The sequence below is a fragment of the Rhincodon typus genome, chromosome 4 (genome assembly GCF_021869965.1).
Source record: "Rhincodon typus isolate 14 chromosome 4, sRhiTyp1.1, whole genome shotgun sequence".
Taxonomy (NCBI): Eukaryota; Metazoa; Chordata; class Chondrichthyes; order Orectolobiformes; family Rhincodontidae; genus Rhincodon; species Rhincodon typus.
Genome location: NC_063335.1, coordinates 36,986,781 through 37,002,048, shown reverse-complemented (window position 1 = coordinate 37,002,048; position 15,268 = coordinate 36,986,781). Strand labels below are relative to the sequence as shown.

General features: G+C 36.3%; 1 protein-coding gene across 7 annotated transcripts in view; it reads left to right on the top strand.

The window, feature by feature from the left end:
- LOC109914209 (zinc fingers and homeoboxes protein 1) overlaps positions 1-14,476 on the top strand; it is a 20,256-nt gene extending 5,780 nt beyond the window's left edge. For 5 of the 7 annotated variants that reach the window (XM_048596376.1, XM_048596374.1, XM_048596377.1 and 2 more), the window contains exon 2: positions 3,455-6,298. In XM_048596376.1, the coding sequence (XP_048452333.1) occupies positions 3,584-6,298 (2,715 nt within the window). In that variant the 5' untranslated portion in view covers positions 3,455-3,583. Of the gene's footprint in view, positions 1-675; positions 848-3,454; positions 6,299-12,023 lie in introns of those variants that run through there. The other 2 variants (XM_048596380.1, XM_048596375.1) reach the window with 2 other exon arrangements.
- Positions 14,477-15,268: the final 792 nt, after the last annotated feature.

Genomic DNA, 15,268 nt, shown 5'->3' with positions numbered 1-15,268 from the left:
TGCTGTTCATCCAGCTCCACACCTTGTTATCTCTGAATAATTTCATGCTTACTTGTATGTTGTTATTTTGTGAGTTGACTGTGTATTTGTCTGTGAGAGTAATCTCTGCAAGCTTGGTGTTGTGATTTTCAACAAGAAAATTATTGCCCTATACTTTCATATGTAAGTTAATTGTGTTTTCACTTTGGGTCATAAATTGAATGAGTAGTGTGTTTTTAGCTTTACCATGTTTCTCAAGGTCTAGGAAATAGTTCAAGGGGAATTGTGGAATATAAAATTTATACCACTACGCATGAAGAATTTAACAAGTTGTGAGTAATCTGTTTTTCTGACTTTTTGAGGTCTGTGACTCACTGGTATGTAGTGTTCTTCAGCAAAAATTAGTTGTTTGAGATTTTAAAGTTCCATTGAGTTTCTGTGTTTACACAAATTACAATAGTGTAACTAAAAACTAAATTAAGTTTTAATTATATACCTACAAAGAAAGTGTTTTTGTACTTATTACTTCTGGTGTCCTTCAGAAGTACATTGCCACTGTTTTGAAAATCTCCTAAATTAATCCATTGAATTCCTAAATTAGTTTTTATCCCAAATGAAAATTTTGTACAATTGATAAAGCAGCTAGATGTAGTAATATCTCTGTGATATTAGTAAACATTTCTCATTAATTAACAGGATGTAGGTGTCACTGGTCAGGCCAGCATTTGTTGTCCATCCCTGATTATCATTGAAGCAGTGTTGGTTAACCACACTGTTGACATCTGAATGGATTCCTCAGCTGTTTCACAGGGCACTTCAGAATTGACTACATTGTCGTGGGTCTGGAGTCACATGTAGGGCAGTCAAGGTAAGGATGGCAGATCTCCTTCTCTGTAGGATGCTGGTGAACCAGGCGAGCTTTTACAACAGTCTTGTGGTTACTGTTACTGATACTAGCTTTTTGTTCCAGATTTAGTTAACTAATTAACAGCATTTAAATTCCCACAGAGTCATGGTGCCTGTGGATCATGCGTTCACCCTATACACTAGTGGATTACTTCAGTGAACTAATATTCCATTTATTTGTTAAATTGTGAGGAATTGTATTCAATTCACTTAAATTCGAATCTCAATTTGCCGGGATATTCATTTGGGAAAGCCTGTTAAGATGGATAACACAGGGTTCCCATATGCACTTCTAATCCAAACTGGTGTAATGATATTCTGGCCAGTAGAAAATCTGGCCTGATATATATTTTACAAAATATAATTACTATTATAATTGATATTAATTAGAGGTGATCCCATTGAAATATACACAATTCTGACAGGCTGCAGGGAGGAGGTTTCCCTGGCTAGAGGGTCCCAAACAAGGGGTCAGGATATGGGTTGGGCTATTTCAGACTGAGATAAAGAGAAATTTCTTCACTGAGTGTGATGAACCTGTGGAATTTTCTACCATAGAAGGCTACAGAAGCCAATTCCCTGAGTGTGTTTAATTAAGAAATAAACAGATTTTTAGAAACTAAAGACATTGAGAGAGATGGCGAGAGAGCAATATATGGCATTGAAATAGCAGATCAGCTATGATCATATCATATATGGTAGACCGGACTCAATGGGACGAACAGGAAAAGGAGAAGGCTGTTTTCCACTTTTTTGTGAAGTTTGATTACACACAGGCTTTTCTTTTATTGTGGATTAACAAGACAGAAAATTTGACTTCTAACTGTACGTAATCCAAATGTCATATTCAGTTGAGGATGAAGTTAAGTGAAGACCTGTTACACCAGAATCTCTGATTACACATTTGATTAGGTTTGCACCATGGTAAGTTTATTCCAGGTTAATCCTAAGAGTTTGATGCATTACTTTTAAACTCTTTTGAACCAACTTTTTTTGGCAAGGATCACGTTATCTGCCTTTTTTATTTGGTGCAGTTGTTGACATGGATGTGTGCTTACACCATTGATAGATAATTCTCAGGGGAGTTGTCAGCTTATTTTCCAGCCTGCACTCAAATTTAAGCCACAATTGTGTTATTTCTCTTAACTGAGAACTTTTAAAGTAGTAAGGAACTCCCATTTTCTGGAAACATTGTGGAAATAGGGACTCATCTTCTATGCACTCTTGGAGTTCTTGAAGCTTAGCCCAGTATTGCCACTGTCCCATTCAGAAAGTCATACAAAGATTCAAGGCCTGTTCCAATGGCATGACCATGTAATTTGGACTAATACTTTGATACATTAGTAAGGCACAGATGCACAGTTGGATGTACTTCATTTCAGATGAAGTGTTTAAACCAAGACCCATCTGTACTCTTAGAACGTAAACAAACAATCCCTTGACATTATCTAATTAAAAGCTGGATGTTATTTAGAAAGTGTGCAGATTTATGAGAATGATTTTGGGGGTGAATGATTTTAATTAAGTGGATAGATTGAAGAAGCTGGGCATTTATATTAGAAAAGAGAAGTTTGACACAAGTTTTGATAGAGATGTACAAAGTTATGAGTTCAAATAGAGTTGATTGCGAGAACCTTTTCTGACTGGGAGAATGGTCAACAACCAGAGGGGACAAATTTAAAACAATTGTGAAAAGGACCAAATCCGAAATTGGAACAAAACATTCTTGCACAGCAAGTGGTTAACATCTAGAATGCAAATCTTTACACTGATGAAGGCCAGTTGAGTTATGGCAATCAAAAGGGAATTGGATAAGCTTTTAAAGGGAAACATTTGCAGGATTAAGGAAAAGGTGACAAGCTAAGTTGCTCTTGCATGGGCCAGCATGGGCTGTGTTGGCTATATGACTACTCACTGTGATCTAATTATTGTGACCTTATTCCCATAGCTGGCCTGGTCACTATTTATTCCTCAACCAACATTGTAAAAGAAGGATATTGTGCTTACTGTTTTAAATGTTGAAAAGGATTTGATTGGGTAGGTATGCAGAAATTGTTCTGTAATAGTAGAACCAAGTAAAAGATTGAGTATCCTTATTAGGTTTAATCAGCCTTGCAGTGATCAGATAATACACTTTTTTTTAAAAAATCAGGAGCAGAAAACCCATATCATTTACGATCTTCCCCAGCCACATAGCTTCAGTTTCTTTACTCTTCCCTCAAATCTCAGACCTAAAATGCTTGGGATCGGTCATGTGATTCTTCTTTGATCTTTGACTTAAATGTTTCCCATGTGCTTCAGTGACTCTTGTAAATGTACTACAAGCGACCTGCAAGGAAATTAATGGAATACATTGACAATAGCTTTAAAGTTGCCCTCACTTTCTGTGGCTAAGTAAGTAGTCTTTATTGTCGTATGAACACTGTTGAGATCAGGAAACTTAAATCTTTAAAGTATTTATATTCCGATGTAATGAATCAAAATGATGGTCTTGGATTTCAATACTGGTGTTAAACATTAAAAATTATTTATAATCCCAAAGTTACACTTTCTTTTCTTTTATTTACAGGTGAAGGCAATGTGATAGAGCTACTGCCTGTGAGGTGGCACATCAGTACAATATCAGTGAAAATAGATCAACTTCTAGTGACGTTGGTAGTTTTTGGGGAAAAAAAAGCTCAATTTTTCACCACTGAGCATGGCCAGTAAAAGGAAATCTAAAATTCCTTGCATGGTTCCTGCCAGTGAGACCGTGGACCAAGACCCAGAATTGGACATGATTACAGATGATCTGCCTCCTGATATTTCTGATGAGAGCTTGACAGCAGATGGTGTAGTAATGGATGATGAGAATCTTCCAGAAAAAGAAGTGCAAGATACTCAAATCAAGAGACTGGAAGGAGGCTATGAATGTAAATATTGCACTTTTGAAACACAGGACTTGAATGAATTTACTTTGCATGTTGACTCAAAGCACCCGAATGTCATTCTTAATCCATCCTACTTCTGTGTGGAATGTAATTTTACAACCAAAAGGTATGATACTCTAAATGACCACAATGCCAGATACCATTCGGGTGAAATAAATTTTAAGCTTAAAATGGTAAAACACAATAATCAAACTGTCTTTGAACAGACTGTTGAAGAATCCAATAGTAGTGGTGTTTCTACGAATGAAGAGCAGGCAGAAAGCACTGACAGTACTCCAAAAGGAATTTCAATAAGTAAAACTCCAATTATGAAGATGATTAAAAATAAAACTGAGACCAAAAGAATCTCTCTTTCTCCTAGTTTGGTAGATGAATTTACTGCTGATCAAGAAAACAATGAGACACTGGGGGCCAACTCAGTCTCAGGATCTACCAATACCGGTGGAATTTGCATTAACCAGGAAACAAATGGGGGGATACTTGATTCAGTAGGTGTAAATCAGATGATATCATCTCCAACTACTAATTTCATTCCAAAAGTTATGATACCTGTAAACAGCATTCCAACTTATAACACTAATATGGATGTCAATACTCACCTAGTGAACTCATTCAACAAATTTCCTTATCCCACACCATCAGAAGTTGCAACACTAAAGACTCAGACAAAATATGCAGAGGAGCAGATTAAAATCTGGTTCACGGCTCAGCGCCTCAAGCACGGTATCAGTTGGACCCCAGAGGAGGTAGAGGATGCCAAGAAAAAACTTTTCAATGGACGTGTGCACACTATACCACAAACAATTACTGTCATACCGGCACAGATTTCAACATCCGCTAATGGATTGCAACACATCCTCCAGCCTTGTCAGATAGTTGGCCAGCCGGGCATTGTCTTAGCTCAGGTTGCTAATACGAATGCGATTACTGGAAATTCTCCACTTACAGTCACTGTTGCAGGAGTTGCAAATCAAATGCCTCAGTGGCAAAAACGCAGAGCACAGGAAGGTGACACAGGCCCTGAAGCAAAACGGGCAAATAATGCACCGCTTCCTCAAATTGCTGCACAAGGAGGTTCTCTTGTTTCTGCCCCAGCCACGGATCCATATAGCGTTCGCCTTAAGAAGACAAAAGAGCAACTGACAGAACTAAAAGCCAGCTTCAATAGAAATGCATTTCCCAGTGATGCAGAGATTGCTAGAATTATACAAGTAACTGGCCTCTCGAGGGGTGACATAAAGAAGTGGTTCAGTGACACGAGATACAATCACAGGAATTCAAGGTGTAATCAAAATGTCAATGTTCCGGAGGTCAGCAGCACTATTGTTTTAGATTCCGGTGATGAAACAACACCAGAATCCCTTGTACTAAATCAACAGCGCAAACATGGGTGGAATGCTTTCCCTGATTTTACTCCACAAAAGTTCAAAGAGAAAACGGTAGAGCAGCTCCATCTCCTCGAAGAAAGTTTCCTTTTAAATCCATTTCCTACTGATGATGAGGTTAACAAGCTAAGGATTGACACAAAACTCACAAGGAGGGAGATTGATGTCTGGTTCTGTGAACGAAGGAAAGCTAAAAGCTCTGAATATAAAAACGAGGAGAATGGAAAAGCAGTTGGAAGTGAGGTTGATATTAAATATAAAGAGTCTGAAGGGGGACCTGCCAAATCCAATTATGGACAAATTCATACCACATCTTTGGCAAGTGGACTAGCAATACCAAGGGTAATGGCTGCTGCAGCTAGTAGGTTATATAAGAAAACACCAGAACAACTGCATCTCCTTAAAAGTGCATTTGTTCGCACACAGTGGCCATCCCCAGAGGAATATGACAGATTAGCAGCGGAGAGTGGACTGGCCAGAACTGACATAGTAAGTTGGTTCGGAGATACGCGATATGCTTGGAAAAATGGAAACTTGAAATGGTACTATTACTATCAAAGTGGCAATGTGGACAGCCAAAATGGACAAACCCAAGTGTCCTACAAAAAATGTAAAGGCAGAGGTAGATCAAGAGGTAGACCACGAGGAAGAGGAAGGCTCAGAGTTGGTGGAAGGGCAAATAACTGGAGTGGAATATCAACCAGCAAAATATCTTCAAGCCTTGCTTCTTTAGGGAAAAATGTTCTTGAACAATACTATTTGAAACACAAATACTTAAACGAAGAGGACCTTGATGATCTTGTTGCAAGATCGTGTATGAGTTATGAGAGCATTAGGGAATGGTTTGTACAAAGGCAAACAGAAAGTGGGGCTTCTGAGAGCAATAATTCAGATGGACAGTACCCTGGTGATGATGAGAAAAATGAAGCACTTGAAGAGGATGAAGATTGGCCTGGGGAAGAGAATGCTAGCCAGGAAGATGAGGATGATGCCTCTGATGTAAGTGCTAGCAGTGATGTATGGAAGCCTCCTTCACAAAAAAACAACCAAGTAATGGAAGCAGATGATGAATTTTCTGTAGAGAATTCAAACATATGAATGTGAGTTATGGAAGTAACTTTTTATGTTCACTTGAAACAGATCTAGAAACATCAATTTAGAAATTATACTTCATCTAATTCTGAAAAATAGAATGTTGTTTATCTTTTGGTGCTGCCAACTTTGAGTGAATAATTTGCTTTATTAACTCTGCTATATTTTATCAAAATATTAATTCAGGATAGATATACGTATAATATAGTAGAACTTTTTACAATTGTATTTGAATAACTCACTTAATGTATCCCATGGAGAATACCAATTGATATTACATTTACATTTTTTTTTGACAGGTACTCAGTAGGGTGTCTGCATATTATTTGCATTAGTTTAAAGTAATATATATTGAATTTAAGATAACTTTTAATTTGGTATCAGACACATGAATTAAGAGGGCACAAGTCTAAGTTACTATCTAAAACTGTCCCTGCAGCTCTGTAGCACTTCCTGATTTGAAAAATAAATTGCATTACGACTTTTAGATGGGGTAGCTTTGTCTGAGAATCCACATCCAGTACAGCTGCACAGTCTTTTAGAATTTGTTTCACATGAGGATCTTAACAGATTCCAGTGTTGCTTTTATTCCATCTGTATGAATGGACCTAGTGTGTGGAAGAGTGTGTGCAGTTAATAATGCTATGGTATATTTCTATTGATATTGTACTGGTAGAAGTACAATTAAAATTTTAATCTCTCTCTATATACTGAAGGGCTATATTGTATCACTTCTAATCATAGCTAAATGTATTTTAATGTAAACATTGTCACTTCAGTTGTTACAGTTCAGCTTGTGGGCATGCACTGTCCACTGTGGACAGAGTCCATATCTTTAGATTCAATTAGACACATTTTACTTTTGAAATATGAACAGATATCTATCAGTTTAGATACAATTTGTGTAGTATAGTTGTAAACAAAAAATTAATCAGGTCTCAAATTATTTAGCTGTTAGCTGAGTGTTTGTAGCTGCTACCAAACAAATTTATATGTAAGTGGATCATCAGATATTATATATTTCAATTTTCCTGTTTTGAACCGCAAGACATACCAGGGTTTGTTTCGGGATTGTGCTTCCCAAGTCACCATTATTCCTGAGACCATTGGGATATAGCTGGACACTGTCTTGAAGAATCTCAAGAAGCCCCAGTGTGTAAATAATGTTGAGGAAACAGGTACATGTTCATCCATGTAAAGTTGGGGAAATGGCAGGTATACATTAGAAATCTAAAAATAATCCAAAATGCAGAGTGCCAGTGGCATAATGGTGATAGAGTGGTAAGCCAGTGGACCAGGCCAATGCTGTGGGGACATGGTAACTGGTTTAAGTCAAATTTTGTTACTCAAGTCTGGCATATAAAGCAAATCTCTAACCATGACTATGACTGATATTGATTGTAGTTTACAAACCCAACTGGTTAACTAATGGATTTTTGGAAGGAGACTGCCATTTTTACCAGATCTTTCCTACATTTGACTCCAGATCCACAGCAGTGTGGTAGGCTTTTAACTGGCTATGTAATTTTAAAATAAAATTCTCTTTACTGCTGAATAATTCTTCGACAAACTGGACTTGTGGTTTGGAGGCATGTGTACTGTAAACGAGGATATTCCATTTGCTACTTTCTGAAGTCGAGATCACAAGAGGGCCTGTGACATATCCAAGAAGCTGGATTCTCTAATCTGTCTTTCAGCTCCCTTCATGACCAGATATTAGATGGATAATAGAGCAAGGACTTGCCTACAAATGTGGTCTTTGGCACTAAACACAAAAAATATCTGTATGTTCCATTTATGGATTTTCAGATACACAAGAAGATTTAAAGCACCCATTTATTATGTGTTTTGACGTTTGTAAATCTTTTGTATCTCCATTTATGTTGAGAGTACACTTTCTATCGTAGAGGATATGTATGTTTACCACTACATGTTTGCCCAACCTTTATGCCCTTATTTAAGGAACAATAAATTTATTTCATTTTGCTCTGCAATCATGGGCCCCATTTCATTACTATCCACTGCATCAGAACTGAGCCTTTTGTCTGTCTGTCTGTCTGTCTGTTCTGTCCATCCATTGGTATGGTGTAGTACAGAATGCCATTCAGCCTATCATACCTGTGTCTGTCTGGTAGGGGATTCTGTCTCTCCCTCATCTCTCTCGCTTTCTGTCTCTAGCCATCCCGGATACTGCTGAATTCATTATCGTCCATTCCCTTTTTTCCAGTGGTTTGAGGGGGAAATTAGTTTTTGCTATGTATGTTTTCTGAGTGCAGAAGACCAATTCTAGCCACACTGTCCCATGACCAATCTGAACCTGGATTACAATTGGTCATCTAAAATAGAAATAGACTTTAGGATCCTTTTTGATAAGTCAATGAAGAACATGATACCTACTTAAGGACCTCTGCTGGAAATTCATTAGCTATCGATATATGGCCTCAATTCAGGATTTTGGATCCTACTGCTACCTCATTGGGGTTTGTGAAAGCCTCAGTGGAAAAAAACAGTTTCAATAAAGAACCTGTGGGAATCAGCAGCATATTTCTTCCTGCTGCATTGTTCAGTTGATTCTCTTATACTTGCTTCCTTTTTGACATGTTTGAAGACTGCAGTCAGCCCAAAATGATCATCTTCAAATTGGTGTATTGTCTTGAATACCCACTTGGCATCTGCAGCAACATGCAGATGAAATCTGAAACAGGCTTGCTATAACCTTTGGGTCTGTGGGTTCTAGTGTGCATTGCCTTTTTCGGACCCAAAAGTCTTCAGATAACACTAGTTAAGTTTAGTACATTAAATATTCCTCAATCCCTTTTAATGACAAATTTAAATTTCTAGCAAATTATTTGAAGTAAAAACTAATTTTCAATCTTTGTTTTCTTTTTCACTATTAGTGTTTAAAGCAGTCAGAAGGGGCTTCTGTTGCACATTGAACTTTACAAGTTTCTTTATTTTAAAACTTTTAGTCCTTGGCTAATTTCAGAAAGTGGATCTTAAAGTTGGGTTTTTGATATCCTGCAATTTGCAGATTTTGTAAATCTATCATTGAAATATTCTTAAGTGAGAAATAACAATATAAAAAACTTTAGGTTACTGACTTGGTTCATAATATTAAACTATAACACAAGAAAAGAAAGCCATGTTAAACCTTTTAACAAATATCCTTGCTCAATTTATGAATTATTACCATTATGTACACCATTTTGATTTGAAATTGTGAAAACCAGCCTCGCTGCTTATCTTTTGAACTCCTGGTATTGCAATGGCTTCACCACTTGTCATTGTTGCCATTTCCTTTCTATTCTTTCTATTTCTTCTGTATACCCCTCACAGCCTCCCATCCAAAGACAAGAAAGAAGAAGATCACAAATACAGCTTGTACATTTCAAGTTGTGACAGATTCTGTGACTGCCGTTTTGTTTATACATTGTACAGTGGCTCCCTATTGGATCAATGTGTAACATGTACGAAACTGACCAGGAAACTGTCAGATTTGTTTGTGGTTCAGCTGTTAGCTTAGGAGATCTCCGACAACAGCAGTAAAATATCTGGTTGCATTGAGTCTTCCCCTCTCTGGTGTTTGAGGAGGTCAACTGTCAGCCTGGATTTCACTTCTAGTTCCTATCCAGTAAATACTTCCGAAAAAGTGTTAGTCTACGTTTAGGTCAAAGCCTATATTCTGTAGTCTTAACTCTCATAAGCCATTTCTTTACAACATTTGTGAATTTTGGAAGAGTCTAGTTTGGGGGACTTGCATTCTTTTAAAGTGGAGAGGGTGTGTTTGATGGAAATGCTGCACTATGTTTGAATAAAACAAAAGTTATCATTCATGTGACTTATATAAGTGAAGGTTGGTGGTCTTTGTATTGTACTGCTAATAGGCTACGTTTATATACACAATTCTATTTTTTTAGCTATTGTGTGTAGTTAAACAGTAGGAAGTCATAATTTAATCCATTAACTGAGATATTTCCTCATGGTGGAAATAGTTGATCTCACTTAGTATGCAATGTGTATTGTTTTCAGTTCTAAACACAACTTTTAGAGACATTGAAATGGACTTGAGTGAAATGTGGAGGGATGAAGCAGTTTAACCCCTCCCCCCTTGAACTTGTTCACCCGTTCAATTTTATATCCTGTCTGATTTGTGACCTAACACATACTGACTTCCCCATATTACTTAATCTATTTGGTTGCAAAAATCTATCAACCTCAAATATAAAATAAACATATTCTAGCATTTTCCAAATTATCTACCGCCCTTAGTGTGTTTCCTAATTTCACTCCAAAAAGATCTAACTCTAATATTTAGCTTTGACCCACAGTCCTAGACTCCCCAAACAGTGGAAATAATTTCCCTCTATCCACCCTACCTGTTCCACTTTAATAACATGGAAATCGTGATCAAATTACCCCTTTAACCTTGGACATTCAAGGGAATAGAATGTATGTAATCTCTCCTTGTAACTTAAATTTTGGCGTCCATAATTAATCCTCGTAAATGTAGCCTGCCTCCCCTCTAAGTCCAACATAATTCTTCAGAAATTTTAGTGTCCATAATTACTCAGGGTACTTTTGGTGTTGTTAGAGAAGGGTCTCTCGGTGAGTTTGTGTGAGAATGCGTACAGGTTAATGCAGACAAAATAAATGAAATGCAGTTCACATGTACTATAAATATGTTTCAATTATCAGTGTTTTATACCAGAATGGGAACAACAGTCCTTGGAAGGAAGTTAAGTTGTCTGAAAAAATAGGTATTCACCAAACTTAAAATGTCACAGCGCTGGTAACTAGAGTCTTTCTGAAATTTGTTTTTCCTCCCCTAGTTGGTCAGTTTGCATAAATTCTGATTCTTAGATATAAGCTATAAATATAAAAATTAATGGTGAAAATCTGTCGTGTTATTATGTTCATAGTTTTGCCAATATATTCTGAGGAAGGGTCGCCTGACCTGAAATGTTAACTCTGATTTCTGTCCATAGATGCTGCCAGACCTGCTGAGCTTTTGCAGCTATTTCTATTTTTGTATTCAAACTCAGCATTGTTTTTCATAAATGTTTCCTAAGAAGCACTTTTTTTTTCATATTTTTAATGGAGCCCACTCCCTGACTGTGACACTGTCAAATTTCTATGTTTTCCATCCTTCTGAACCAGTATCTCCCAGGATCTAACTTTTCCATCAGGCTTGTAATGGATTCAGCATTGTCTTTCCTCATTTGATCTCATTTGATTGGCAGTCTTAAGGACTGCCTCAGGCTCCAGCAAGCTATGCAATTTATATACATTATCAGTATTGGAACTGAATTTAATTGTACAGTGGAAGTAATCTAGCCCTGCTTCCCAGTGTTGTTTCATGTTAATCAATATGTACATCAAGGCAGATTACAGTGGTATATCCAGCAACAAGGTATACTGGGTGGCTAATCAGCAACAGAATTAAAAGGGTGGGCTGGATGAGAAAGGGAGAATAATGTACATGGAAGGGAGGTTTCGGCAGCATACTGAATAATCTTGTCAAACTGAATCTTAGAAATTTTAATAACTGCAAATTTGAGCATTACTTTAGAAAAGGTAAGCGATCACCAAAGATGTAGTTATTATTTAGAATCCTATAGAAGAAAATGTTACCATGTACATATTCTTATTTTTCTTGATGTATGTACAAATAGTATCAATAAATTCTTTTTTTTAAAAAACCTATTAAACTACCGCATTTTCTTCTCTCTAGGAACCACGGACATGGGAAAGTCACCATCGGTTGTTTGAGTCAAACAATTAAAGCAGAGAATCCTCAGCTGTGGTTCCATAAATTAGTTCCATAAAGAAATATCCATGCACCACGTATTTTATTTCTTAGTATAATAAAGGTTTTCTAAATTTCCATAGTGCCAAAGTTTTAATACAAGAGCAGAAATGTTTTTTGTACATAGATTGTTTTGGAACAGATTTGTACAGTTGGGATTTTACTACATTTTTAGTGAGATGTGCCTGAGCACATCTGCACATTTTTTCGTGCTGGCTATTGCATTTCCCAACATGCATTTGCCTCAAGTGTCATATCATATCTGCCTTCCTGGGATACGGGGCAGTTTCAATAAGCTTTGAGCAACTAAATGACATTTTGGAATTAGTTTAAAACAACCATTTATCAGTAAAGAACTGCAAACTGATATATTTGACTCAATTATGCATGGTACTTTTTGTATATGCTTTGGAAAATATATTTGGTCAATTTTATGTTTTGACCTTTTAGTAGATGCTGAAATTTACACACACATTGTAGATGTAGATAAAGTCAGCGTTTTGTTTCTCCCCAAATATTTTCTTCAGAAGCCATATGCCCAGTCGCTAGCATTTTTCAGTGTCTTCTGCAAAAGTGATTTTGTATACTGAAATTAGGAAATTGCTGCTTCTATATATACAGTACTACATTTATATAATATATATAGTATTTAAATATTGTAAGCATTGAGTAAGGGGGTTGCAAGCTGTGGTTTGAATAAATCAATGTCCAGTTCTAATTTTTCACGCTATTTATTGTACTTTATGGTATGAGTACAGTGAGGAGAGCATCCAAATAGATTGGTCATGCTTTTTTATATATATAAATATATATGTGTGTGTGTGTGTGTGTGTGTGTGTGTGCGTGTGTGTGTGTATATACATATATATAGTATTAGAAATTCACCACTATAGTTATTTGCATTTAGTTTATCTTGCTTATGAAAAAAAATGCCATTTGTGCTCAATCGACTTCAATTATGATTTGTTTTAGATTATTTTCCAAAAGTAAAACTGATACCTATACAGCGCTAGTGGTAAGATAAAACAGTAAAAGTGTATCTGGATTTAGACATGTTTTCTATTTCTATAGAAATATTGATCTCCTTTAAAAATTTGAATTATGATTACAGTACTGGCTGGTCCTGGTGAATGATGCATTTTTATAATGCAAAAGAATCATTTGCACATTTATTGTACAAGTACTGTATGTTAAATTCTTCAAAGTTTGATTATTTGTTTGAACTTTGGTTGTTCAACCACTACAGGCACATGAAGTCCTCAATCAAGTTAGTTTGGACCTGCACTAGTGACTCTCAAGCAATTTACCTTTTATATTTTACACTTTTAATATTCACGAAGAATCCTGGCAAAACATGAATTCTTTAAATGCACCATGATAAAATCATTGGTCTTGGTTGCATTTTCAGATTTAAAGTACATGAACAGTGTTTTAGTTTTTAAATTTAGTGAAGACTTAATGTAGCACATAACACTAGTACAATTTGTACAGCTTTTCCAAACACATTTTGGGAAATGCTGCACCAGATGCTTTTTTTCTGGCTTGCTAGCAAGACAGTTTTTAGTTTGTGCAGAGTGCTAGTTGCCTAAATCGTAAAGGTTTAGTATCCTATATTTTTTAAAATGTTAATAAGTATCGCTGTGGTTCTGAACAGTGAAACCTTAAGACCAAACATTGTTGGATGGTGGCAATGACAGAATTTCCCTTCTAAACCTACCCCATAAGACTAACAGAAAATGCAATTGAAAGTTTTTGCATGTCCGAACCATATATTAAATCAATGTTTTCGAAACCTTCATGCATTATTTATCGATGTTTTACTTCCTTTTAATCCAAACTTCTTGATAGGTAACCTGCTGATGTAGGTGCATTTGGTTTTGATACTGGTCAGAATCCATGTACAACTGCTCCACCAATGAGAACTGATCAGCAAGTAGGTGAATCAGCAAATTGTCAATGTCCAATAAATAACAACTTCAACCTTTATACTTTGGCTCGCATTGCAATTTTGTTTGTTGAGCTGCATGCTCTGTAAGGTTCTGAGAACAAAGACATCAAAAATGATTAGCAAAGGTTTGGAATAAATTTTGAAAAATATCTATGAATATCTGACATAATCAGTCAGCATCCGTGCCATTAATAGCTTTCTAGGAAACCTCAATGTGCCGTTGACTGGGTCATTAGAGATTTTTATACAGGCTTATTTTGTATTTGGTCTGGTACTCTTGCTAATGTTTTTACATTGATATCATTTAGCTGTCTACTGTCTTGATATTTAGTTTTTATGTAGATTTGACAAATTCTTTTCCATTGATTATAATGATTGTACTATGTGAACTCGACACATTTCAAAATAAACCTTCATCTTATGATTTAAAGTGTTGTTGGATATAGTTTTAATTTTGCTTTCTGTTCAACTGCAACAAAGATAAAAGACCAAAAACAAGGTCAGGTTGGCGTTCTCTCCCTTTACATGTGCTGTACTCATTACTAAGATGTTGTTACAAAGATGTTTAATATTTAATATTGCTTGTAGAACTTAAGTTTGAAGGATTGTGGGAAAATGGGTTTACTTCAAAATACCTAGAGTAGTTACTTTGGAACAGGTTGTTGAAAAGTCAGGTGGACGTTGAGGTTAATAAGGCTTCCTAGAAGACAAACAGGAGGCTGGAAGAACACAGCAGGCCAGGCAGCATCTGGAGGAAAGGAACAGTCAACATTTCAGATATAACCCTTCTTCAGGACTGGACTGCTGTGTTCTTCCAGCCTTCTGTTTATCTGCCTTGGATTCCAGCGTCTGCAGGTTTTTTTTGCTTATTCCTTGATATGACAACTGATAACTGCTTTCATTGCTGTAGACCCATGCTGGCCTATTTTAAACAGTGACTATTTTGGAGAAGTTCTTGACTTTATCTTGTTCATTTGGAGGAAAGCTTGCAAAGAACAAGCTGCCTAGCTGATCTCTCCAGTTTGTGAAAAGAATTTTTTTTTTTTCTTTTTGCCTAATTTAGTTCAGGGTGAAATATATTTTTTAAGTGATTAAAAGGCAGGTATTGGTGTAGTGGTATTGTCATTGGGCTAGCGATCATTAATGTTCTGGAGATATAGTTTCAAATCCCACGATGATAGGGGGTGATATTTGAATTCTGGAAAATTTTGGGATGTGATTG